Source organism: Tamandua tetradactyla, chromosome 5 (genome assembly GCF_023851605.1).
Source record: "Tamandua tetradactyla isolate mTamTet1 chromosome 5, mTamTet1.pri, whole genome shotgun sequence".
Classification (NCBI taxonomy): Eukaryota; Metazoa; Chordata; class Mammalia; order Pilosa; family Myrmecophagidae; genus Tamandua; species Tamandua tetradactyla.
Window position 1 is genome coordinate 85,577,197 of NC_135331.1, and position 26,727 is coordinate 85,603,923.

The 26,727-nt window shown below is 44.2% G+C and overlaps 2 protein-coding genes and 1 pseudogene across 13 annotated transcripts; 1 reads left to right on the top strand and 2 right to left on the bottom strand.

Annotated features, from left to right (window-relative positions):
* Positions 1–158: 158 nt before the first annotated feature.
* Positions 159–3,033, bottom strand: NRM (nurim). Of its 3 annotated transcripts, XM_077161229.1 has the most exons (4): positions 2,880–3,033; positions 2,072–2,268; positions 1,306–1,482; positions 159–952 (listed from the first exon to the last, which is right to left on the bottom strand). In XM_077161229.1, the coding sequence occupies exons 1-4, from the start codon at positions 3,007–3,009 to the stop codon at positions 671–673; spliced, it is 786 nt and encodes a 261-aa protein (XP_077017344.1). In that variant the 5' UTR covers positions 3,010–3,033; the 3' UTR covers positions 159–670. The 3 variants fall into 3 exon arrangements, with proteins under 3 accessions (XP_077017344.1, XP_077017345.1, XP_077017346.1); XM_077161230.1 differs by lacking the exon at positions 1,306–1,482; XM_077161231.1 differs by lacking the exons at positions 1,306–1,482; positions 2,072–2,268.
* A 4,525-nt stretch (positions 3,034–7,558) lies between these two features.
* MDC1 (mediator of DNA damage checkpoint 1) lies at positions 7,559–26,333 on the bottom strand. Of its 10 annotated transcripts, none has more exons than XM_077161233.1 (15): positions 26,212–26,333; positions 24,266–24,404; positions 23,258–23,638; positions 23,099–23,195; positions 21,402–22,822; positions 21,201–21,266; positions 20,943–21,035; positions 19,557–20,348; positions 19,406–19,449; positions 12,302–14,392; positions 12,099–12,218; positions 11,791–11,973; positions 11,431–11,556; positions 11,214–11,324; positions 7,559–9,074 (listed from the first exon to the last, which is right to left on the bottom strand). In XM_077161233.1, exons 2-15 carry the CDS (start codon positions 24,399–24,401, stop codon positions 8,907–8,909), a joined length of 5,829 nt encoding a protein of 1,942 aa, XP_077017348.1. In that variant the 5' UTR covers positions 24,402–24,404; positions 26,212–26,333; the 3' UTR covers positions 7,559–8,906. The 10 variants fall into 10 exon arrangements, with proteins under 10 accessions (XP_077017348.1, XP_077017353.1, XP_077017352.1 ...); XM_077161238.1 differs by lacking the exon at positions 26,212–26,333 and adding an exon at positions 26,005–26,201 and having other exon boundaries at positions 23,099–23,171; positions 23,258–23,347; XM_077161237.1 differs by lacking the exon at positions 26,212–26,333 and adding an exon at positions 26,005–26,201 and having other exon boundaries at positions 23,258–23,347.
* LOC143684352 (small ribosomal subunit protein eS24 pseudogene) lies at positions 14,981–15,510 on the top strand (annotated as a pseudogene).
* Positions 26,334–26,727: the final 394 nt, after the last annotated feature.

Sequence of the window (26,727 nt, forward strand, 5' to 3'; positions counted from 1 at the left end):
GTGGGGGCCGGTCTGCGGGGAGTGGCCGCCGCCCAGCGGTCGCCTCAGGGCGCGGTGGCCGCCCAGACCCGCGATTGGCGCGCCCAGGTTCCAACTCGCTTTCCTTCCCAAACCCAGCCCTGCAACCTGAGAGCCACTGACAGACAGCACACCAGATGTAGAAGTCAGGCTGAATTTTATTTTACTGCAGCACGTGTTCCTTGGAAGGGCGGGGAGCCTTAAATCACTGGAATTAAGAACCGGAGAACTCCTACCAGGTCGCCGGAGGTGGAGGTGGGCGGGGCAGGGGATGGAGGTGAGGCTGCCAGGCTCTGGCCCAGCCTCTTGGGGGCAGAAACAAGAAGTGGAGAAGGGGAGGCACTGAGGCAAATAACTGTGCCAGGGGAGTGGTCAGGAAGATATTTTCCCTTGTGGTGATGCTGGAAGGAAAGGGAATCAAGCGCTAAACCTTGAGGGGACAGATGGGTTTCACGCCCTCTCTTCCAGGCTGGGGAGAAGTGGACCTACTGAGTCCAGTAGCTGACACTCAGGATTTAGGGTATAGAGTTGGAGCCTAGCTAGTGGAATCTCAAAAAGGGGAATGGACAGTCCCTGTCTAGCATTTGGATATTAAGGAACTTAGAATTCAAAGGGAGAAGATGTACAGGGCTTAGAAACAGAAGTTAGCTCCTCATTCAGCCTCCCCATCCTGGGGCCTGGAGAGTAGGTGGAGTTTTCTTTTTAGCTGGGCCCGGAGGTAGCAGAGATCCTGCTGGTCGAGCCCATGAGCTAGGCCCAGGTAGAGGGTGAGGAGGAGAGCAAGGAGGAGGCGGTCGGCGCCCAGGGTAGGCACCACCCACAGCACAGTCAGGAGCTCCACACACACTGGATGGCGCAGGTGGGAGAAGAGTCTCAGAGCTCTGGGGGACTTCAGGGACAGTGGCTCGCCCAGCCCTAACACATGGTAGTACACCTAGGAGAGGGACAACAGCTTAGAAATGAAGTCAAGCCTCTTTCTCTACTTAGCCCCCTTTCCCTCACCTCCTCCTAGAACTCAGGCCCAGATACCCGGCCCCCTAGCCCTCACCCTTCTCAGACTTGGGTATCTCTTGGGTATCTCTTACTTCTCCACGCCCAGGAGGACCATGGCTAACCTTTGATGGAGTGTTGAGGGAAGACTATTAAAGGAAAGGGAAAGAGAAGTGAGGGAGTTGCAAGCAAGGGGAAGGCGGTAGAGCTTGGAAGAAGGGGGAGTGAAACCCTTGAATGGGGAAGAGGAGTTTTTGAAAGGGGCAGAGGCCTTGGGTAGGGATCTAGAAGCTTCACCTGTTTGAGGCCCATGAGCTCAGCGTAGTCAAAGACGAGAAGGATGCTGAAAATGAGGAGCCAGGAAATGACGTGGAGCACAAAGCAGAGGAGGGGCACCCAGGTAGCCCACGGCTCAGCCCGAGCTTCCCATAACACAGGACCTCTGGGTACAGGCTCCCAGTACCGCATCACCAGCTGGGGAAGGATGAGAAGTTGGCATTCCAGCAGCCTGCTCCTGAGAGACTCAGACTAACCCCCACTCCAGGATGGCCTGCAGCTCTCCCCAGCCCCCATCGCGAGCATCACCAACAAATATTAACCATGGGGCGGGGACTGGGTGGGGTCCCAAGGATATAAGGATAATCTGTCTCTACCAAGAGGATTTACGGAATAGGTGGGGATGATCAGAGACAGATACGAAGTAGCCTACACCAAGCACTCAGAGAGAAGGCACATGAACACTAACTGGGAAGCCTTTCCTTGAGACCTAGGGAAATGGGTAGTGAAGAACCAGTAGAACTGAAGAGGATTTAGGGATGGGGATCCCAAGCAGGGGACAACAAAAACAAAGTTGCAAAAGTGAGAATGCACATATTGTGTTTGGGGAAGGACATGCACACCCTTCTAGATAAAAAGCAGGATATTATGCTGTGGAGGAATGAGAGCTGAGATTAACTGCTGAACACCAAATTTCATCCTGAAGCCTAGGGTTCTTGCCCCTCCTACCAGGCTGCCCCTCCCACAGACTGTTCCCTTAGGGAACTTTGCTGCCAGGCTCTCATACCTGCAAAGCCAGGGCAGTGCATGCCACATACAATGACCTCTGCAGGACCCCAAAGTACCAGGACGTCCACGCCTTCACTGTCTCTGTAGCCATGAGGCTATGCTGCCCCACAAATAGTAGTAGGAGCCCCAGATTCTGAGCCAGGGGGGCAAGGATGCTGTGGTCCTGCAGGGCAGCCAGCCATCCCTGGCGGCCATCTAGGGGGTGTGGAGAAGAAAGGGACAAAAAGATCAAGAAGATTGGTGGGAAATACCTCTACTCTCATCTCCTCTTGGGGTTGGGGATTGGGGGGTGGGGGGGTGGACAATGTCCCGTAATGCTTTCCAGAGCCTTAATGCCTCCTCTCCAGGCCGTGCCCATCTCACTTTTCCATTCCCTGTTTCAACCCTCTTCCTCCGGCCTCGTTCAAAACCGGGGAAGAGGATTCACAGAAAAAAAAACGCATTTTGGGCAGTTACTAAAGGCATGGATGGAAGTTCAGCCCTGTATTGCCCCTCTTATTTCAGTTCTCCAAACGCTACCTCTTTTGAACACTCTCCCCTTTACAAAATCCTTTTCTTAGAAAACGCTAACAAGACTTTTATCGCCCTTTCCCATTCCTCTTCCCTCCCGGCCTCTTCAAACAGCTTATCCCCAAATTCCAAATTTAGTCCTCTGGTCCTGCTCCCCTGCAGCTTCATCGCGGCTTTCAGGGTAGCATTGCTCCTGCGGACTTCCCCTCGGTCATTTGCCTGCAGGCCCCGCCCCGCGCCCGCTCCTCCGGCTCCGCCTCCCTACCCCCAAGCTCGGCCTCGTCCCTCCCGCTCACCCGGACCAGACTCCGGGAGCCCGCCAAGAAGTGGCCGAAGGGAGGTGAAGCGCACGAACTCCACTCCAGTGCCAAAGGCCAGGATGAAAGAGGCAAGAGCAGCAGGGACCAGGAGCAGTGCAGGGGCCATGGCGAGAGGTGGAGAGGCGGGGTAAGGGGCGGGCCCAAGATTCCCGCGGCCGTCGGCCCCGCCCCCGCGCGGTATCCCGCCCAGGAGGGCGGAGTGCCTGCGCGCAGTCGTCTGGGCTTCCGGCGCGTCTCGCGCCGCTTCCCACCACTAGGTGGCAGGGCTGGTGCTGGAGTGTTTTGCCAGAGCCTGTCAACTTGGCGTCCGCAAAGGGTAAGATAGATACTAAGTGGAAAGTAAAAAAGGGCAGCGGCTCTTCGGCCAGTCGTGGGTTGAATCTCAGCTCCGTTACGTTTTCCATCTAAAATGAAGACATTTCCTCTCTTGCATGGTTGTGGTTGAAACAGCACACGCAAGCCTCCTTCTCTTTAACTTAGCCTTAGCTAGAAAACAACCAGAGTCAGAGGTTACAAACCTGGGTTGGCAGTTTAGTAATGAACAAGGAGAGAACAGAAGATTGTTGTCCCAGGCTGACTGTCTGAGAACCCAGGCTCTGAATCACCTATTGTATAGTGTTAGAATAAAAAAAGTTATTATTCTATCACAAAATAAATTAATGCTTATTCTGTAACTTAATATAAAATTGAGTTGTTACTCCTCCACTTTCTAAGAATGGCCAATAACTCATATGTGATACTCAAAGCTTTGTTCTCATAGTTCTGAAGACTGTTGGCTTGTAACCATGAAAGCCAAAATACGTTATCTGTGAGTGATTTGAACAGTGAATAAAAAAGTATTTGCAAAGTCCCCTTGGGGAAATGGTGAGAAAGGGGGAAAATTCACCTTCCCCAAGTGGAGAATTCTTGATATTCTCACAAGCAGTGGGGACAACCAAAGCAATAGGCTGAGCCCTCAATCTTGGGGTTTGTTCATATGAAACTTAACCCCAGAAAGTATAGGCTAAGCCTACTTAAAGTTAGGCCTGAGTCACCTCCAGAGAACCTCTTTTGTTGCTCAGATGTGACCTCTCTCTCTCTCTCTCTCAGCCAACACAACAAGCAAATTCAATGCCCTTTCCCTCTCTGTGTGGGACATGACTCCCAGGGGTGTGGACCTTCCTGGCAACGTGGGACAGAAATCCTAGAATGAGCTGGGATTTAGCACCAAGGGATTGAGAAAATCTTCTCAACCAAAAGGAGGAAGAGCAAAATAAGACAAAATAAAGTGTCAGTGGCTAAGAGATTCTAAATGGAGTCGAGAGGTTAACCTGGAGGTTATTCTTAAGCATTATATAGATATTACCTTTTTAGTTAAGGTGTAATGGAGAGGTTGGAGGGAACTGCCTGAAAATGTAGAGCTGCGTTCCAGTAGCCATGTTTCTTGAATACAATTGTATAATGATATAGCTTTCGCAATGTGACTGTGTGATTGTGAAAACCTTGTGTCCGATGCTCCTTTTATCTACCTTATCGACAGATGAGTAAAACATATGGATTAAACATAAATAAATAATTGGGGAAACAAATGTTAAAATAAATTTAGTTTGAAATGCTGGTGATTAATGTAAGGGAGGGGTAAGGGATATGGTATGTATGAATCTTTTTCTGTTTTCTTTTTATTTCTTTTCCTGAATTGATGCAAATGTTCTAAGAAATGATCATGATGATGAATATACAACTATGTGATGATATTGTGAGTTATTGATTATATATCAAGAATGGAATGATCATATGGTAAGAATGTTTGTGTTTGTATATTGTTATGTTTAATAAAATAAATATTTAAAAATATATGTTATCTGTGATAAAAAACTGCTTGTTCATTACAGTTGTAAGTTTTGCAGTAGGTTAATTTTATCCACGAATCTTGTGACAGTTGAATCACGGTAACCTCATTAGCTTGATTTCACTTAAGTGAGATAGCACTAAAATCATTTGTCATAGCATATTCTTTATAGACCTGCTTGTAATGACTACACACCAACACTCTCATCCTAAAAGCAAACTGAAACCAAGGTTTTCTCCAACCTGTTAAAGATTCTGGAGTTAAGGACTTAATCACCCTTGTCACAGTAAATTCCACAGGAGGGATATTAGGATTCATTAAGTTAATTCCTTCAATTTATAGATAGAAGAAACAAATTCCTAGAGAGATAAATTGCCCAAGATATTAAAGCTTCAACCAATGCAGGTTAAAACGTGAGAAAATCGCAAGCAGCATCCCAGACTCTGCTGCATTCCTTCCCCTCTCCCCCTAGACTCAATACATCTGCCTTTCTCTGAATCATTACTATCATATACTGCACCAGGCATTTCAGGTTTTCCCTCCAGATTCACTCTCCACCCTGCTCTCTCCCTCAGGAAGTTATACCGACTACAATGAACAAAAGTCACGGTTTCTGTTGAGGGAGCCCTACTTCCCCAACTGCTCTCTCCTCTCCTCTCTTTGGACTTAGGGGTGGTCATAGCTCTGCTGCCACTAGCTCTGAAGTGCTCCACTATTTTTTGTAATTTCCCTACACCTTTCCCCCTTCTTTGAAATTAATACTTTATTAAAACACATCCTAATTTGATTGAGCCAACTGTTTCCTGCTAGGACCTTCACTAATAGAGACGCTTATTACAAAAGGATGTGCAACAAGCTATGGAATTTATTAGAAGTGATTCATATTCATTAGAAATGCAAACGGAGCACTTAAATGATTCTAGTCACCAATTAGGAACATACCCCAGTATTAAATGATACTATAGAGACCATAGGTACCACAGGAATTCCATGGGCCACTGGAACATGGAGTTTCATAGTACAAAGGCTTTGAGTTGTGCAAGGGAACTAATAGGTCATAGGCCACACCCACAATGATTGTGCTTAAAATGTATGATTAGGTATGTTTAAAAGCCAGCACATTTGGTGAGGGAAAATAAGCTAGAAACAGAAGAGCAAGTATTGTATGGTCTCATTTAGAAAATACTTATAAGAAAACAGGGGCCTAGATTGTAAGGTCTTCTAGCAGTCATATTTAGTCCAGAGTGGTAATTATTATTCCTGGGTTTTGAGAGGCTATTTTATATAAGTATAACCTGGTATTTAGAGATAAGAATGAAACAGATCAGGTCAGGATTAAGGTAATTCAGAAAACAGGGGTAAGAAAGACATTGTGTATATTTTAGAACCTCATCTACTTTTTGAGACCAAAGAAAGGTTTATTTTGTCCAGAACCTAAATTTTCTATAGCACATAATCTAACTCAATCTGTCTGGCTAGATCATTTAAACAGTCCAAACACTGGGAGCCCAGAATAAGAATAATGGCCTTTAATCCTGTATTGCTTAATGTAATGCCTGAATACATCCCAGAGTATATTAAGCAGATAATCAAAAGTATTGACAAAGTCCCTTGAGGGATGGGAGAAAAATTATGGAGCTATTAAACTTTACCACCAGGAAAACCCCTGATACTGTGTCAAACATTAGGGACACCCAAATCAATAGACCAAGCCCTTGATCTTGAGGCTTGCTCTTGTGAAATTTAAGCATGTAGCAGAGAAGCTTAGCCTACCAATAGGCATGTCTTAGAGTTACTTCCAAAGGACCTCTTTCGTTACTCAGATGTGGCCTTTCTCTAAGCCCAACTCTGCAAGTGAAATAATAGCCCTCCCCACTACGTGGGACATGACATCCAGAGGTGAAAGTCTCCCTGGTGGTGTGGGATCAACAATGCCATCCTGACCAAAAAGGAAAAAGAAGTGTAACAAAAAAGCTATCAGTGGCTGAGAGATCAAATATAGCCAAGAGGCTATGCTGGAGGTCACTCTTATGCAAGCTTCAGTTAGACATTGCTACCTTGCCAAACGCCAACCAAAAGCAGTCCTGCTAATCCTAAAGAATACCTAGAGCATTATGCCAGATTCTACAGAGGTTCCATGCACTAGGGTAACTTTCCAGAAACCTACACCCTCCAGATGGGTCCCTGGACCAGGTAAGTCCTGAATGCAGAGGGGCTAGCCTCTCCAGAACATCAAGTAGTTCCATCTCCCTACCCCATATTTAACAGCCCAGGAAAAAGTTAGAATGGCCATAGTCCAAATACCACCCCCCCTCAAATGGAGAAAGAGCAAAGGTGATGGTGGAGTTATAGAGTAAGTAGGGTTTAACACGAGTATGATTGCTGAATCATTATATTGATATTTCTTTTAGCCTTCGGTATCTTAGAGCAGCTAGAAGTAAAAACCTAAAATTGTGGATTATAACCCATACCAAACTCTGAAATTTGTTCTACAACTAATTGTTGCACTGTACTTTGAAATTTATTGTTTTGTATATTTTATTTTTCATAAAAAAGAAGAAAAAAAAATGTCTTCTAGCCTCCAACGTTTTGGAGAAGCTAGAGTGAAAAATCTGAAATAGTGGCGTGGTAACCCGTAACAAACTCTGAAATCTGTTATGCAACTACTTGCTGAAGTGTACTTTGAAAATCATTGCTTTTTCTTTTGTATATTTAACAATAAAAAAACATTTTAAAAAGCCAGCACAGTGCAAGGCAAAGCACATGCTGTTTCTACACCAGGTTTCCAAACTCAAGTATAACTTACATGCAGAAAACTGCACAAAACTTATCAACCATTTTTTATTAAAGTGAAATTTATATAACATGAAACTCACCATTTTAAAGTGAACAATTCAGTGGCATTTAGTACATTCACAATGTTGTACAACCACCATCTCTGTCTAGTTCCAAAACATTTTTATTACCCACAAACAAAACCCTGTACCCATTAACCAGTCACTTGTCATTCCCTTCCTTCCCTCAGCCTCTTGCAAGTAATTTGCTGTCTCTAGGGATTGACCTGCATCTCATATAAATGGTATCATACAATATGTGACTTTTTGCATCTATTTCCTTTTACTTAGCATAATTGTTTGAAGTTTATCCATTCTGCAGCATGTATCAATATTTATTCATTTTTTATAGATGAATATTCCGTTGTATCAATATTTATCCATTCATCTGCCAATGAACATTTGATTTCTTTACACCTTTATAGCTATTGTGAACAGCGTTGCTATAAGCATTCATGTAATGTATATGCATACCTGTTTTCAATTCTTTGGGGCATATATCTAGGCATGGAATTGCTGACTCATATGGTGATTCTACATTTAACTTTTTGAGGCACGACCAAACTATTTTCCACAGCATTTGAACCATTTTACAATCCTACCAACAATGTATGAATTCTAATCATCATAATCAACCAACTTTTAAAATTTAAGAAACTTCATATAACCTGTCCTTAATAGAAGATGTTAAATTAACTACAAGTCCCTAACTTTAAAAAAAATTTTGTTTCTTGAGAACCAGACATTTAAAAGACTTGCGATACACCATAAGGCACAGAGTATTTATCACAAAGGTCAAACCTAAGCTTTTATTTATAAATACTTGAAATGCGGGCCAGAAAAGTGCAGAAACTTGCTCAAAGTCAAAGCAAAAGGATGCTTCTAGCGAGGTGGGACCGGGAGAGAGGAAAATATTTTAATATTATTCCATAACGCCATTATCTCAGATCTACTCATTCCAAGTATCCCTTCAAGTTGCTGAGGCCAAGGTTGTTTCTATCCTATGATGAGTAAGAATCTCACTAAGTGGAAAAGATATGGCTTTCAAATAGGAAATAGCACACTGTGTATATCACAGAGCAATAACTGGATCAGTCTAGCTAAAGATGAGCAGCCATTTAAGATATCTGAGCATAGGATTATTAAGTGGTCATTTTAGAAAACCCATGGCCCCCAATTTCCCTATCTTTCCATTTACCCCGAAGCCTTTCTGGCCTCACCCAAGTTCTAGGACAATTCATATCAGTACAGCCCAATGCTTTCTAAAGCCTTGAGTTCTGTTTTCAAATATTTCTAATACTTTATTTATTGGTCTGGGAAGAAAAAAGTGCATTGGGGTTTTCAGGTGGATGACACTTCCAAAAAGGAGAGGATGAAGGCCTCTGGCTTGGCTTCCTGCTTCAACACTCCTGTCAGTAGGAACTCCGGTGAGAGAAGAGGCAGTCCAACCCGAAATGGAATGGAGCATCGAGGGAAGTCCTGGGAGCATGTGATCACAACTCTCTGAGGCTGAAGAAAGACAGACGGCAAAGTTGGAAAGTTAGGTATGAAAAGGAATCCTAGAAGTAAGATCAGGACCCACAAATCTGTCTTAGCATCACTAAAATAGTGCCTCATGATAGGAAGCCATAGGTAGTACACCGTACTGTTTATGAAGTATTCTTGCCAAAAGAAGCTGAGCCTCAATTTAGTCAAGCTTCTAATGCTAACTGTAATTTACAGAACTACAGATGACAGAGGAATAAGATAAATGATACAAGGTAGTAAACAGAAAACTCCAGACTGGGGCACTTTCTAAGCACAATTGACTTACTTTCTGCAGGATGTCAATGGCATAAGAAATTCTGGGGTGGTTGGGGGAGCTGGTCTAGAGTGAATTAAAAGATATAACAGTTGCAGCAAAGTGAGGACCTTGTTTGGATTTTTATTTGGACAACACTAAAAAGGCATTTTCTCGACTCCTAGAGAAATTTTATTAATGGGATGAGTAAAAGATGTGGGCCAGAAAATTACTGTTACTTTTACTAGGGGTCAAAAATGGCATTGTGAACTATGTTAGAAAAAATAACAGGTTTGCAATTGCTTTAAAATACTTCAGCACATGTGGAATCAACAATGCTTTCCTAACCAAAAAGGGGAAAAGAAATGTAACAAAGCAAAGTATCAGTGTCTAAAAGATTTCAAATAGAGTCAGACTGTTCTGAGGTTTACTCTGATGCAAGCTTCAGCTGGATATTGCTAATTGCCATCATATGCCAAGCCCCAACCAATAGTATTCCTATAAATCCTAAAGAATACCCAGGGTTTTATCAAAGACTCTATAAACGTTTCACTCACTAAGTTTATTTTTCAGGAATCTAAAACCTCCATATAGTTCCTAGGCTAGATAAGCCCCAACACCCAGAGTTACCAGTCTTTTCAAGAGAATCAGTCAGTTACATCCCACTACTCCATAATGTCACCAACCCTCTCAACACAAAGAAGTTAGAATGACCATTGCCCAAATATCCATAAAGATCGGGTTAAAGATCAAAGGAAAAGGAGAAGTTATAAGAGAGAAGATAAGATTTAACAAATGAGTATGACTACTGAATCATTATATTGATATTTCTTTTTAGTCTCTAGACTAAAAACTCTTAGATCAGCTAGAAGGAAATATCTCAAACTGTGGAACTGTAACCCATAACATTCTTTGAAATTTGTTCTATAACTATTTGTCAAAATGTATTTGAAATTTATTGCCCTTTTGTATATATGTTATATTTCACAATAAAAATGTTTAAAAAAAAAACTTCAGCACAGCTAAGCCTACTTAAAATTAGGTCTAAGAGTCACCCCCAAGAGAACTTCTTTTGTTGTTCAGACGTGGCCTCTCTCTCAGCCAACACAACAAGCAAACTCACTGCCCTTCCCCTCTCTATGTTGGGACATGACTCCCAAGGGTGTGGATCTTCCTGGCAACGTGGGGCAGAAGTCCTAGAATGAGCTGGGACTCTGCACCAAGGGATTGGGAAAACCTTCTTGACTGAAAGGGGGAAGAGCGAAATGAGACAAAATAAAATGTCAATGGCTGAGAGATTCCAGAGTCTAGAGGTTATCCTGGAGATTATTCTTACGCATTGAATAGGTATCACCTTTGTAGTTAAGGTGTAAGGGAGAGGCTGGAGGGAACTGCCTGAAAATGTAGAGCTGTGTTCCAGTAGCCATGTTTCTTAAAGATGATTGTATAATGACATAGCTTTCACAATGTGACTGTGTGATTGTGAAAAAATAAAAAAATAAGTAAAAAATAAACAAAACTTCAGCACAGAAAATGAAAGAAAAGGACGGAATAAATGAGGAAAAATCTAGTAACTGCTGAATTTGGGAGACTGGTATATGGGGGTTCATTGTACTGTATTCTTCTCTCTACTTTTGTACGTATTTGAAAGCTTAAAAAAACACAAAACAGAAATAAAAGTAAGTCTACCTGGTATCAGGAGACAGCTTCCCTTATCTCCCAACCCTTCTTTCTATACCTTCGTTCTTCCCCTAGTCCTCTCTTATATGTTCCCACCTGTACCTTCATTTCCTCCTCCAACCTTTTTCTACTCTAGCTACCTCTTTATAATTTGCTATTTCACTAGGCCCAAAACCTACCAGCCATACCTTGTAGGAGCGGGGCATGCTGGGGAGCACAGTGCCCCCACAGCAGCTGATGATCTCTCCCATCTGAGGTGGTGGTGGCTGGACTCCAGGGGTTACATGAACCTCATAGCCCTGAGAAGAGGAAAATGGTGGAGACAGTACATATGCATGGAGATGGCACAACTTCAGGAGATCTCTGGAGGAAAGGCTGGAGCTGGAGCAGAAGATAGCTTCTCACCTCAAGTAGCCTTCGCTCCCTAGCCCGGCTCAGGGCATTCCGAAGGCTGAAGCCAAAGTTCCTCTCTTGCTCAGGATCAGTTACCACATATTCATCCGGGGGTAAGAAGTAACCAGCTTTGCGGGACTAAGAATACTAGCAGTTAGAGCTCAGCCCAAACCTTCATCCAGCAATACACCTAGCATTTTTATTAACTCACAACATGGTTTTTGAACAAACTGAAGGCTTCTGCTCCACCAATGTCTGTCTTCAATGCCTGTCTTCCTGCACACACCACTGCCCCCTACTTTCTAGATGGCTATGTGTAGTCTTCCCCTGTCACTATCTCTATTGTTCAGTCATTATCTCCTGGCCTCTCACCTGGTGCAGCCAGTCCAGTGTGAGGATGGGGATTCCTCGCCCCAGGGCACACAGGAACTTGACAGTCCGGCGAATTCGATCAGTGACTAAGTGTGAAGCTTCTGCCACTGAGCCTGCCAGGCTCCCACCCAGGGCCAAAACTGCCCGCTCTCCTCGGGCATCTACCACACCTGTGAAGAGCACCTGTGGAGGGGTAGTCTGAGCTGGTCAAAGCAGACAGTGCCACCAGCTCCCACATCTAAAACCCCTGGTCCCCTCCTGTCCTCACACATCACCCCTCACAAAGCTCTATGCCCCTTTCCTCTTACTCTGGGGGCTGTGGGTTCTTGGTTAGCTTTGGTCCTTCGGAGATTGTGGCTCAGTGTTCCCTTGGGCTCCTCCTCTGCTTGACCTCTCTTTCTCTTGCCTTGTCCTAGAATCACTGCATCCTGGAACAGAGAAAGATCTGGGTGGGAGTTTCCGAGCCCCCAAGCCCTTTTTCCTAGCTTCATTGTCCCAGCCCTCTCCTCACCTCTTCCTTTCTTAGCCTCTCTGTAGGTTCTTCCTCTTCCTTGAGGGACACTGTCTTCTGGGGGCCTTCCCCTCTTTGGGACCGTTTTTGAAGTGGGGATGAATCCATGATAGCTAATAGCCTCTTGCGACTTTGAGAGACCTTAGGCTGGGATTCTGGGGTGGACCCAGATATGCCTGATGCCTCTATCTTTTGGATCTGAAGAGCATGAGAGGGTGCCTCAAGAAACTGGGGAAAGGAAGGTTCAGGAATGGTCATAGAGGACTCAGTTATTCTCACTGCTCCTCTTCTTTGGCTCCGTGAAGAATAGGATTTAGTTTCAGGCGGTACAGAGCGGGGTTCATGGACAATGGGAGCAGTGAAGGACTCAGGCTTCTTAATGGCCCTCTGTCTCTTGCTGCAAATGGCTTGAGGGACAGGCTCAGGGGGAACAGGCTGGTCTGTGGGGACAGGAGGCTGGAATTCAGGAGTTATAGGAACTGGCACAGCACTTACTGAAGAAGACCTTAGTGTCCTGCTCTGACCACCTCGGGTTATAGACTCAGGGATGACAGGCTGTTCTGTGGAGGTGGAAGGCTGGAGTTCAGGGGCTATGGGGACAATTGGTTCAGAAGTCTTGACAGAGGACCTATGTACCCTGCCCCGAGTGGCCCGCACCATGGGTTTTGAGGTGACAGGCTGGTCTGTGGGGGTAGGAAGCTCGAGATGAAGGGCTGTGGAATCCACTGGTTTAGGGGTCTTGACAGAGGATCTGTGTGCCTTGCCTTGAGTTGCCTGTAATATGGGCTTGCGGGTAACAGGTTGGTCTATGGAGGTAGAAGGCTGGAGCTCAGAGGCTGTGGGGATAATTGGTTCAGGAGTATTGAAAGAGGACCTATGAGCCCTGCCCCGAGTTGCTCGTATCATGGGCTCTGGGGTGACAGGCTGGTCTGAGGAGGTAGAAGTCTGGAGCTCAGGGGCTGTGGGGACAATTGGTACAAGGGTCATTTCAGATGACCTATGTGTCCTGCCCCGAGTAACCCGTAACATAGGCTCACAGTTGACAGACTGGTCTGTGGAGGTGGAAGTCTGGAGGTCAGGGGCTGTGGGGATCATTGGTTCAGGGCTCATGAGAGAAGACCTATGTGCCCTTCCCCGGGTGGCCTGTAACATGGGCCCAGGATTGAAAGGCTGGTCAGTGGTGATAGGAGGCTTGAGATGAAGGGTGGCAGATTCCACCAGAACAGAGGTCTTGACAGAGGACCTATGGGTCCTTCCCCGAGTTGCCCGCAATATGGGCTCAGGGTTGACAGGCTGATCTGTGGAGGCAGACGGTTGGAGCTCAGAGGCTGTGGGGATAACTGGTTCAGGAGTACTGACAGAGGACCTATGTGCCCTGCTCCGAGTTGCCCGTTTCATGGGCTCTGGGGTGACAGGATGGTCTGTGGAGATAGGAGGCTGGAGATGAGGGGCTATGGATTCATGTGGTCCAGAGGTCTTGACAGCGAACCTACGTGTCCTGCCCCGAGTTGCCTGTAATATGGGTCCAAGGGTGACAGGTTGGAGATCAGTGGATTCTACTGGTTCAGGGATCTTGACAGAGGATCTATGTGTCCGGCCCCGAGTTGCTTGTAATATGGGCTTGGGAGTAACAGGCTGGTCTGTGGAGGTAGAATGGAGTTCAAGGGCTTTGGGGACAACTGATGCAGGGATCATTTCAGATGACCTACATGTTCTGCCACGAGTGACCTGAGATGCAGGGTCAGGGATGATTGGCTGGCACGTGAGGTGGGTGGTAGGGTGGGGTTCAAGGGCAGTAAAGGAAACTGGGCAATGTGTCATCCTAGAGGAACCCCGGGGCCTGACTTTAGACTTTGCATGGAGAGGCTCCAGCTCTGAGGACATGGGAGTCTCTGGAACTTCCTGACTCCCATTTTGCCTGGTCCTGGGAATGGGTGACTCTAAGGACAATGGAAGGGGAGAAAGAATGGGCTGGGGAACTGAAAGTTTTGGGCCTTGAGAGGTGGTCTGGGGTTTAGAGGAGGTTGGGAGTGAGGCTGAGGCTTCAGGTGCTGAAGGACGCAGACAAGCATCTGGGGATTTCTGATCACCCTGGGGAGTAAACAGAAGCACATGAGATGGGGAAGAAATAAACAGAAAAGAGACAGACCTTGGATACTACGTTTATGATCAATGTATGCTTATTGGAGTATCTCTTGCTGTCTGTGATGTGTCTTAACACTAGACTGGGAACTCCTCGGCGAGAAAACATTCCTTTTTCCCATGGACCTCTTTCCATAATATCAATACGGTTTTCTCTACATATGGATGATGGTGGTGAAGAGGGGGACTGGGAAAAAGAGGGAAGAAACAAGTTGATTCTTCTTAACCAACCAATGGGTCAATGAAAGTATCACAAGAGAAGTTACGAAATATCTTAAAACAAATGAAAACAATAATACAGTATAACAAAGCTTACAGGATGCAGCAAAGGCAGTGCTTAGAGGGAAGTTTATAGCTATAACACTCACATTAAAAAAGAAGAAAGATCCCAAATCAGTAATGTACCCTCATGCCTGGAGGAGCTAGAAAGAAAAGACTTAAACTAAATCAACAGAAGGAAAGGAAAGGAAACAGCAGAAGGAAAGTAAAGATTAGAGTGGAGATAAATGAAATAGAGAATAAAAAACAGAAAATCGCTGGCTGCCTGAGGATCACCCGCCATCATGAATGACACGGTAACTATCCGGACCAGGAAGTTCATGACCAACCGACTACTTCAGAGGAAACAAATGGTCATTGATGTCCTTCATCCTGGAAAGGCAACGGTACCTAAGACAGAAATTCGGGAAAAACTAGCCAAAATGTACAAGACTACACCAGATGTCATCTTTGTATTTGGATTCAGAACCCATTTTGGTGGTGGCAAGACGACTGGCTTTGGCATGATTTATGATTCCTTGGATTATGCAAAGAAAAATGAACCCAAACACAGACTTGCAAGACATGGCCTATATGAGAAGAAAAAGACCTCAAGAAAACAGCGAAAGGAACGCAAGAATAGAATGAAGAAGGTCAGGGGTACTGCAAAGGCCAATGTTGGTGCTGGCAAAAAGTGAGCTGGAGATTGGATAACAGAAAGAGTAAAGATTCTTCAGTGACTTGATCCGTGATTGTGCAGATATTTCACCAGAGGATTAATAAAACTAAAAACTTTAAAAAAAAAAAAAAAAAAAACACAGAAAATCAACGAAGCCAAAAGTTGGTTCTCTGAAAAGATAAAAATAATTGACAAACCTAGCTAGACTAACAAAAAATAATGAAAAATAGGATGCAAATAACTAAAATCAGAAGTGCGAAGGAGGACATTACTACCAACCTCACAGAAATAAAAATGATTGTAAGAAGATAATATGAACAACTGTACACTAATGAATTAGATAACCTAGATGAAATGGACAAATTCCTTGAAATCTAAACTGACTCAAGAAGAAATAGAAGAATGTTGACAGCATCTAAAGATGGCTGCTGGGCAACCGGTTCCTAATCTAGGTTCTATGCCAGAATCTGCAGCTCTTAGTCCTGTGCTCCAGAGGGGATTCTTCCTGTTTTGGGATTAGAGGGTGACACTGCCGCCAGAGAGCCTGCAGAGTTCTGGGTTGTGCAGCCAAGCAGGAAAAGGTGTACTTTTCTAGAGCCACCGTCTTGCAAGAATCTTGAACCTTAGCATCTTTCTGAAGTGCAAAGTCCTGAAAACTAACAATTTTGGCTGTGGCTGCTAGGTAGAGGAGAGAAACCTTAACTACTGGGGTCCTGGGGCTTAATCAGCATTGTATCAGACTGGGAGAGAAAGGAGTGTTGGTTGAAGCAAGGTTTGAGGTGACTGGGCATTTGGGGCACACATAATATAAAGCTCCATACAGAAATGTTTTAGAGCTGTAAAGTAATTCACAGATCATCTGATCAAACCTTTCATTTTATAGCTTAAGAATGGAGACGCAGAGAAATATAGTGGGGAGTGAATGATTAAATTAAAATTAGTTCAGTTACATGCTAAAAACTGAAAGCATATGAAATGTTATATAAGCTTAACTATAATCTGCATTAAAAAATAAAGTTTCGGGTGGGCCACAGTGGCTCAGTAGGCAGAGTTCTCACCTGCCATGCTGGAGACCCGGGTTCAATTCCCGGTGCCTGCCCATGTTAAAAAATAAATAAATAAATACGTCTCTATATTAAAAAAAAAAGAAGACATCAGCAGACCAATAACAGGTGAAAAGATTCAATCAGTAATCAAAAACTGCTCAAAAAAGAAAAGTTGAGGACCAAATGGCTTCACTGGTGAATTTTACCAACTATTCAAAGAATTAAGACCATTCTGCTCAAACTCTTACGAAAAAAATTGAAGAGGAGGGAACAATTCCTAACTCATTCTATGAGCCCAGTATCACCCCAATACCAAGGTCAGGAAAAGATATCAAAAGAAAATAAAATTACAAACTAATATTCCTTATGAATAGAGATTTAAAAATCCTCAGAAAAAACACTAGTAAACAAATCTAATAGCACATTAAAAGGATTATAGATCACAGTCAAGTGAGATTTATCCTGGAAATGCAAGGGTACTTCAACATAAAATTAATTAATGCAACAAACCACATTAAATAGAATGAGGGGGAAAAAAACCACATGATCATCTCCAGTTGATGCAGAAAAATACATTTGGCAAAATCTAGCACAATCTTTGATAAAAACATTTAGAAAACTAGTAACAGAAGGAAATTTCTGCAAGACAATACAGGGCATATCTGAAAAACTGAGAGTTAAACATACTCAACAGTGAAAGACTAAAAGCTTTCCCCCTAAGATCAGTAAACAATTTAGACAAAGATCCCCACTTTGTCCAACTATTTAACATTGTACTGGAAATTCTAGCCAGAGCAATTAGGCAAGAAAAAAATAAAAGGCACTCAAATTGGAAAAGAAGTAAAACTTTCCCTATTTGCCAGTAACATGATAAGGAGAAAATCTCCAAAAATCCACAACGAAGCTTTTAGAACTAATAAATAATTTCAGTAAAGTGGCTGGGTACAAGATCAACCCATAAAAATCAGTGGTGTTTGTATACATTAGTAAAGAACAATCTGAAAAGGAAATCAAGAAAACAATTTCATTTACAATACCAACTAAAAGAATCAAATATCTAGGAATAAATTTAATCAAGGATATAAAGGACTTTTGTATGGAAAATTACAAAACATTGCTGAAGGAAATTGAAGAGGACCCAAATACACTGAAGGGCCTTTCATGTTCATGGATTGGAAGACTAAATGTTGTTAAGGTGTCTATTCTACCCAAAGTGATTTACAGATTCAATGCAATCCCAATCAAAATTCCAATAGCCTTTTTTGCAGAAATAGAAAGGCCAATCATCAAATTCATATGGAAGGATAAGAGGCCCCGAATAGCTAAAACCATCTTGAAAAAGAACAAAGTTGGAGGAATCACACTTTCAGATTTTAAAATATATTACAAAGCAAAAATAATAAAAAATCATGTCATGGCACAAAAACAAACATACAGACCAATGGAATTGAATTAAGAATTCAGTATTAAACCCTCACATCTATGATCAATTATTTTTGACAAGGGTGTCAAGTCCACTCAATGGGGAAAGAATAACCTCTTTAACAAATGGTGCTGAGAGAACTGGATAGCATTATGCAAAAGACTAAAAGTGGACCCCTACCCTCATATCACATACAAAAATTAAGTCAAGATGGATCAGAAACTTAAACATAAGAACTAAAGCTACAACACTTTTAGAATAAAACATACAGAAACATCTACAGGACCTTATATTAAGCATTGGTTTCTTATATTTTATAGCAAAAGCAGGACCATCAAAAGGAAAAAAAATAGGTAAACTGGACTTCATCAAAATTTAAAACTTTTGTACATCAAAGGCCATTAACAACAAAGTGAAAAGACAACCTATAGGAGAGAAAATATTTGGAAACTACATATTCAGTTCAGTAAGGGATTAATATCCAGAATATATTAAAAAAAAAAAAACCTCCCACAACTCAATAACAAATAGACAACTCAATTAAAAGATGGGCCAAAGAACTGAGTGGACATTTCTCCAAGGAAATGGACAAGTGGCCAATGAACACATGAAAAATGCTTAACATCACTGGCCATTTGGGAGATGTGAATCAGGCTATGATAGGGTACCACTTCACACTAGCTAAGATGGTTATTGTTGGAAAAATAGAGAATAACAAGCATTGGTGAGGATGTGGAGAGATGGGAGCCCTGTCGTATGGCTAACGGGGATGTGTAGCAGTATGGCTACTGCTTGAGAATGGTGGCCACCATCGTTCCTCAAAAAGTTGGGTGTGGAGTTATCATACGACCTAGGGGTCCCAATTCTAGCTGGATACCCAAAGGAACTGAAGACAGGGACTTGGATGGATATCTGTGTACAGATAGTGTAGCAGCATTGTTCAAAGTGGCTGGGGAGTGATGGCAGCTGAGGTGTTTGTAATGGATGAACAGATAAACAGAATAGGGTATATATATGCCATGAAATATTGTTCAGCCATGAAAGGGGGTAGAGTTCTGACCCATGCAACAACATAAGTGAACCTTGAAGACAATGAGTTGAGTGAAATGACCCAGACACAGGACAACTATTGTATGGTCTCATTTGTATGAGTAAGTAGAGTAAGTAGATTTATAGAGACAAAAGGTAAATTATAGAGTACCAGGGCGAGAGATGGGGGTAGGGAATAGGGAGCTAATGCTTAATGGATATGAACTTTCTGTTGGAGTTGATAGAAAGGTTGGTAACAGATAGTGGTGATGGTAGCACAACATTTTGAATGTAATTAACACTACTGAATTGTATACTTGAAAGTGGTTAAAATGGTAAACATTATGTGTACTTCTGTTACCACAATACAAATTTAAAAAGTAGAAAAGGGCTTCCTTTCTGAGTCAGGTAGAGGGTGATAAAACTTGGGAAACAGGTATCATGGAAAACAATGGATACCAAGGGTAAAGGGAGAAAAGTAAACTAAGCAGTGGTGGAAACAGAAGAAAACTGAAAACAGCTCTCACCCTAGAAGTCTTCTCAGCTGGTGGCATCTTGTAATTTGCGTGGCCTAGATAGGAAGCAAAGACAGGGGTGGCTCAGTTCTATGCAGGTGATTAGGAACTGATTAACAATGGGGGGCATGTACACTTTGGGTTCCCTTTGGCTCTCGCTTACCTCTTTGCTGCCTCCTGGTGCTTAGTGGAACTACCCTTCCTCTACCTGACTGGCTCCCAGAAGTTACTGGGGCTGAAGCCAGTTCCTGAAGAGCTCCGGCTCCGACCCCAGGCTCTGCCTTTGGAAAGAAGGCCTGCCCTTTCTGGTCCTGGCTCCCTCCATCTTCCTCTCTCTGTGTACCTTTCTCCAGTATCACTTTGGGTATCTTTACTTCTAACCCAGCTGGCTCACTCACTCTCTCTGTTGCTGGTCTCTCTGCTTCTCTCTCAAATATTTCTCTTCTAAGGGTCTGCTCCTCTATTTCTTTCTCCTCTATTTCCTTGGATGTATCAACTTCTACCTTCAAACTCTCCATGTCCTTTTCAGTATTTGCATTTTTCATGTTTTTATCCGACTCCTGTCTCTGAGGGTCTCTAACTAAGAGCTGTTTTTGTTCTCTTTCCTGTATCCTCCTGGTTAATTCTCCCTCTCCTAGCACATCTTCTCTCTCTCCTGGTGGCAGTTTCTTGGTTTCCCTCTCCAGTGGCTCTCTCTCAGAGGTCACCCTCTCTGCTTTTATTCTTGGTGTACCCATATCTTTCTCCATGGTATGCATCCCTCTGATTCGAATCCCCAGTGGCTCTGTGTGAACTGGACTCTCTGGCTGTTGGTCTTGTAGAGTTGTCCTGGGTAGAGAGTGGCAGGTTCCTCGGGCCTCAGAGCAGGTAGCAGTGTGCTGGGTTTCAGAGGCCTCTGCCTCTCTTAGACAGAATGGCTGTGTAGCCAAGACCTCCCATGGCTCATCCAGGACACCTGGAAGTAAGGAGTCGCACAGAGTAAGAGAAAGAAGGAAAATGAGATACATATAGATTTAAAGACAATACACTGAAAAGGATTAAGATAAATTCATGAATGATAAATCTAAATGGGTTATTAAAGGAAAGCTGGGAATAAACATAATAGCTCTAACATTTAATGTTAGTTTCAAAGAGTAAGACCATACCTGCATATAAAAAGTAACTGTCTTGTAACTACTTGTGGAAGAGTGCTTTGAAAACTATTGCTTTTTCCTTTCTTTGCTTTGTATATATATCACACAATAAAAAAAAGTTAAAAAAAAAATTTCCCTTAGGAGTCCCTTAAAATAGCATGCTAGGGTGGTGCGATGGTGGCTCAGTGGCAGAATTCTCACCCGCCATGCCGGAGACCTGGGTTCGTTTCTGGTACCTGCCCATGTTAAAAAAAAAGAAAAAGTAGCATGCTAGACTAGTTGGTTTTTGGGTCTTACTCAGTATGGCACTGTTTTCCTAATGAGATAGAGAAACATCAACAAAATAGTCAAAGAATATGAAATAAATATGTAGAGGGAGATAATAAGAATGGACGCAAAGTTGAGGACACAAATACCGGAGGTATGGAAGCTGCAACAGGAAGGGCCAGCCTCTTGGGGTAGAGTAAACAGGAAGGCCTGGGTGGGTTCATCCTCCATGTTTTGGACTGCTACACAAGAAAAGATGGCTTAAGCACAGTTCCTCCATAGAATCCCAGGGTTCTATCTCCATTCTCCTGCCCTCCCCACTCTAGCCTTCACTCCCTTTAAGAACCAGCAGGTGAGCCTCCCAGCTTCCACTGGCACCAATACACAACCAACACAAATTTTCTTACCTTCCAAGCTCTGATTCTCTCTCGCCACAAAGCACTGGGTAGCTTGTAGGTCCAGATCTTCAGAATCTGGTGGGGAAGAAATACAGCATAATAGAAAATCATACTGATTCTAACTTCTTAGTTCATCTGTACTATTCTCTTCCAACCCCTACAACTGTTCTTTTATTAGGGGTCAAGAGAGGAAGAAAGGCCATTACTTACCATCATGACTGTCTTCAGAATCCTTGATCCCATGCACATGTGGTTCTCTCTCCCTTTCTGTGGGGGTCTGGGCTCCCTCTCTATGTGGCTGGGTGGGTTCCCCGGGAGTGCCTGTTCCCACCACCAAATGTGTTAAGTTCTCCCTTGAGACAGGGAGAAGGTCCTGTTCCACTTGTGTCACAGGTGACCCACCCTGGGCGCCCGCCTCAAGTGCTCTCTCCCGCTTGAGAACAGCTGCAGCCCACTCTGTCCCAGCATCCCTTTCTGCCGGAAGCTGGCTCTTTCTTACATCTGCCATTGCTGAGGTTGTTAAGGACATGCCCTCCTCTGCATCCATTTCACAGTCTGGAGGAAGCTGGGCTTCCTCTAGATGTACCACAGGCACCTTTGCTGGATTCCCCTCTGCTTCCTTATCTGTTTTATTTGTTCTCTCCTCAGGAACCTTATGCTTCTCCAGATGTGTAAAAGCTGGCCCTGACGGGACTTCCTCCTCCACTTCAGTGTTAATGTTCACCATGGTGGAAGTTTGGCTTCTCTCCAAGTGGGTCCCAAATAAGTCCTTATCTTCTACAACATTCACATCACTATCCCCAGGGAGAGGCTGGCTTTTTTCTGAAAGTGCTAAAACAAGAGCTCCATCCTTGTTTGTGTGGCACTTGGGGAGAGACTGTCTCTTTTCCACTTGGAGCTCTTCCTCTTCCATATCTATGTCACTGTCTCTCCCAGCAGAGGTTAGGCTTTGTTCTGGAAGGACCATAGATTGGGCCCTGTCCTCTTCGACATCAACATCTTTGTTTCCTGTAATAGTTCGGCTCTCTTTGAGAAGTGACAAAGCAAGTGCTGCTGAGATTTCGTCCTCATCATCTGTGTCGCTGTTGAGCACTATGGAGGGTTGGCTTCTCTCCAAAGGTGGTGGGGCCTCACCCTTCTCCACATCTGCATCACTACCAGCCTGGCTCTCTTGCAGATGCACCCCAGGACTCTTTGTGCTAACTCCATGGAAGATTTGCCTCTTCTTCACAGGAACCACAGCTAGGGTTGCAGGAATCCCCTCTTCTTCCACATCTGTATCACTGTCAATGAAGGGAGAAGACTGGCCCCTTTCCAAGTGGACATCAGCTGGCTTTTCTGTAAGCTTACTGTCATCATCCACATCTGTGTCACTGTCCTCCTCCATATCTGATTTCCCTGTATCACTCTCTACTTTTCTTTCATTGTCCACCTCCTTTGCTGAAGGCTGATTCTTTTTGAGGTGGAGTTCAACTGCAACTCCATCAGCTTCTGCAGTTGCACTTCTTCTGGAAGTTGAAGAGACCTCCCCTGATGCTGGCTGCTCACCTTCTTCATCTGTGTCACTTTCCAAGTTGAAGGCAAAAGGTGGCCCACCGCTACCCTGGGCAGGGGAAGCACTCTCTTCATCACTACGAAGAGAAGAAGAGAAAGATTTGGTAGACTCTATTTCCCAGGAAGGGATACTCCATTCAACCATAAGCTCCTTGATGACAGACCTGAGGTAGTATTTTTTTCTCTGTCTCCAGCAATTAGTACTCCATCTGGCACCAGAGGTGATCAATAAAAATTAAGCTGAGTGAATACATATGGTTCCCCTGCCCACTCTCATGATTAGAGATTCAATTCTCCAGTCCCTGGTTCCTTCTCCTTTTGAAGACACAGGTGTCTGGCCCTTTGGCACTCACCTTTCCGGCACTACCGTTGCCAAAGGAGAAGATGTGGACTTTGATTCTTTCACTATACACCTTTCAGAAAAATCTGTCAAGAATAGAAAGGAGCAAGCTGACAATTTTACATACCCCATCTGCCTCTGTTCACCGAGCCTCCCAACACCACAAACTTACCTACTTCTTCCTCTGAGTCCTCAGCCAACAGAAGGCCCTGGGGTTGAGTTCCTGCCTGTACCCTGGGTGTCTCCTCAACAGTTAGGGTACCTCGGGAGACAAAAGGCAGGGGGACATCCAGGCGATGGTACTGGCAAGGCAGGTCAGCAAAGAGAATCAGCTCCTGGTCCCTCAGACGATGACTGACCCCAGGGCTCAGAACCTTAGGAGGCCTGAGGATTTGAGTACCATTGAGGCTCCCACAATCACGGAGGAGAGGTGCCTTGTCCAAAGCCAAGATTTCAATTACTGCATGTTGTTTGGAGATGGACGGAAAGGGCAGGGCCACAGAGCAGTCAGGCTTTCGGCCTACCACATTCTTCCCAAGATATAGTGGGAAATCTAAGAATTAGAAAGGAAGATAGGTTCCAAGGCCAGAGTCTTTTCTTAGGAAAATGTTGCTGTTACGTTTTTCTCTACTCACTCAAGGCCCCCACTTGCATTAGAAAAACAAAAGGCTCTAGAACATCTAGGCACTGAAGAGTATACACAATGTATTATTCATATTCAATACTCTCTCCAAGGGAGTGCATGTTAGTTCAGTGGTAGAATCCTCTGCCTCCCATGCAGGAGACCCAGGTTTGATTTCTGGCCGATGTACTTAAACAAACAAAAAAAAACAGCAAACAAAAATAGTGCTGTGATACTGGGATATTCAATGGAAAAGAATGAAATGTGACCCCCACTGTACAGCGTATATATATATATATATATATAAGCCATATCCCTCCACCCTGAATTTTAATTTGAATCTCTCCATCTTCTCCTACGAAAGTAAAATCACTCCCACTGAGTCTAGGGCACTAGATTAGAACAATAAACTCAAATAGCATCTTTTCCATTTCTGATAAAAAAATTTTTTTCAAATCTCCTTGAAATATATATAAGCCTCCTGCAACCCTCCAGATACCTCCTCACAAAAAAAGTAAACGACTTATACAAACACTTCAGTACCCAATATCCCCTGACCTTTTTCTGGTCCATGGGCACTGCCGAAGATATGCAGTCGCCCTAAGGGCTCCAAACTATAACCCAAGGATTCACTGGCTCTCTCTTCCTCCTCCTCTTCGTCAACCTCCCAGTCAATAACCTGGGTATCTTCCATGACCTGGGAAAGAAACACATTATCATTGTCCTCACCATTAGTTCATACACACACAACATCAGAGAAGAAATTGATAACTGGAGGTAAAACTGGATAGTTGTGGAAACTGATGCTTCTTTTTCTCTCATTCATTCTCTCGATAGTCTTTTGAAGTATTTCTCAAACATTTTTGATGATGACATAAAGTAGAAAATGATATGGCTCCTGGTACAGATATATTTAAACCTTTGTGCTTATTTATAAAAATACGGTTTTGAGAAATAATGCTAAACCCTACTATTTACAATACACTGATATCTTTTCATTCTTTTTTTAAATTCTCTGTTTTTTAAATGCTAATTTGCAAACCACTACACTGATTTCACTATTTACTCTTGGGTCATAATTCAGTTTGAAAAACATAATTTTTCTTTTTTTTTGTATGGGCAGGCACCAGGAAGCCAACACGGGTCTCTGGCATGGCAGGTGAGAACTCTGCCACTATGCCACCTTTGCCCACCCTGAAAAACATAATTTTAAAGGGAACAAACGTTTGCTGAACATTAACTATGGCCCAGGCATTGTGTTACATGTCTGGCATTAACGGCCATATGAGAAAGGCATTTTGGAAACTAAGACTAAAAATATTAAATCATTTGCTCAGGATAACACAGCAAATGGAAAGGACAGGAATAAATGTGCTTCTGGCTGCAAGGTCCATGTGTTTTACACTTTGCCATATAGTGTGGTCAGAGAAAACTGCAAAGAATCACAATACCTGGTGACATACAGAGGCTTGCTTTGTGCAAAGCACTGTTTTAATTAATTCACACTGACTGATTCACTTAACCTGTACAAAACACTTTAAGGTAGCTGGTAGCTCCCATTTTTCTGATAAAAGAACCTGTGACACAGATGTGTTAAAGAACATGTCCAAGATCACCCAGATAATGTCTCGCCTCTGTCAATACCCGTTGAAGGCTTTCCATGATCCCAGGACAAAACAAAAACCTAAACTCTTTAGTAAAACCCTCAATTAGCTGAACCTCATGTCCAGCAATGCACTAACCTTCCTGCCCCAACAGCCTATGGTTCAGCCAAATGGGCCTTCTCCCCTATCTCTCAACATACTATCCCCGCATCTCCTTACACCTGCCTGCTTTAGCCCAGCTTGCCCTTGCCCTTCACTCCTAGTTTCCTTGTTCAACTCCCACTTATTCTTCAAAATTCCGTTTAAATGTCATTTCCTCAGCAAAGCCTTTCCAGGACGCCTGGTGGATCCTGTGTGTTCCACAGGGATCAATGGACTCGTGTCTCTCCTAACAGTTCTTATCACACTGGAACTATTACTTTCATTTGGGCCTTCAACACCCATTCGTGGGCAGGGCCATTAACCTTGCCCTCCTAGAGTTACATCGCCGAGCTTATCGAAAAAAGAACAAATGGAAGGAGATGTAAACTCAAAATAACACGGGTAGAATCCACTTAAAAAGATGCCACCCTAGAGAGAAACCATTGACTGGTGACAAGTAGGAAAAAGTGTTAACTCCGACCCTGTGAACAACTAAGCGGGTCCCCCACGACCCTTGACTCCAACCCAAGGGCCACCATCTTGGAACCTTACACCAATGGGTCCCCTCAGGATCCAACGTCTCCCTGCGTCTTCGGACCTAAGCTCGGGGCGGGGCGTCAGGTGCGGATGGGCAGGACAATCCCAGAAGCAAACTTCCGAGTCGCCTCCGCCCAGGCGCCCCTAGGGCACGCCCCTCCCGCCCTCCGGGAGAATCAAGATGGCACCCGGGGAGCAGCGGACTGGGCGTCCAGAACTCACCTACTTTGAGTCGTCGCGCGCGCCGCTAGTAACGGCCGCGATCCAGGTGGCGCGAGCGCGGACGCCGGGAAGGAGCCGATTCGCTGATTGGCTCCTGAGGCTGTCTTCACAGCTCGGCTGCACGCTGATTGGGGGAGCCTCCCGCGCTGAAGCAGCCCAAACTCCACCCCCGGCATGCCCCACCCCGCCCCGCCCGGGCAGCTTCTCGCAGGACACTGCGAGACACTAATCCGATGTTGCTCTGCGCGCAGGCAACTACGCACCTCGATTGGGCAGTTCCAAGGGACAACCCACCGCCGCTTCACCGCTCACTGCCCACTTCCCGCGCAGATTTCCAAACCGTGACCATAGAGTTTGGCGCCCGCTGCTTGCGGAGGATAGAAGGGCTATACGATAGCCATCGCTCAATGCGTTTGGTGCGGCCAGGGCGTCCTTTCTCGGTCCTCCCAGACATGGTGTCCGCTGACTCATGAGAAGTGGGTTGCGGCTTGCAGTCGTGGCTGCAGGCTGCAGTGC

Bases quoted from the DNA above. Each gene is read 5' to 3' on its own strand.
- NRM (XM_077161229.1), bottom strand. From the start codon at position 3,009: ATGGCCCCTGCACTGCTCCTGGTCCCTGCTGCTCTTGCCTCTTTCATC. The intron at 1,483-2,071 runs GTATGAGAGCCT...ATCCTTCCCCAG, and splicing joins GCACTGCCCTGGCTTTGCAG to CTGGTGATGCGGTACTGGGA. The intron at 953-1,305 runs GTGAAGCTTCTA...TCCCTCTCCTAG, and splicing joins AGCTCATGGGCCTCAAACAG to GTGTACTACCATGTGTTAGG.
- MDC1 (XM_077161233.1), bottom strand. From the start codon at position 24,401: ATGGAAGATACCCAGGTTATTGACTGGGAGGTTGACGAAGAGGAGGAG. The intron at 22,823-23,098 runs GTGAGTGCCAAA...TTCTCTTCGTAG, and splicing joins GCAACGGTAGTGCCGGAAAG to TGATGAAGAGAGTGCTTCCC. The intron at 14,393-19,405 runs GTGAGAGCTGTT...TTTACTCCCCAG, and splicing joins CAGCTGAGAAGACTTCTAGG to GGTGATCAGAAATCCCCAGA.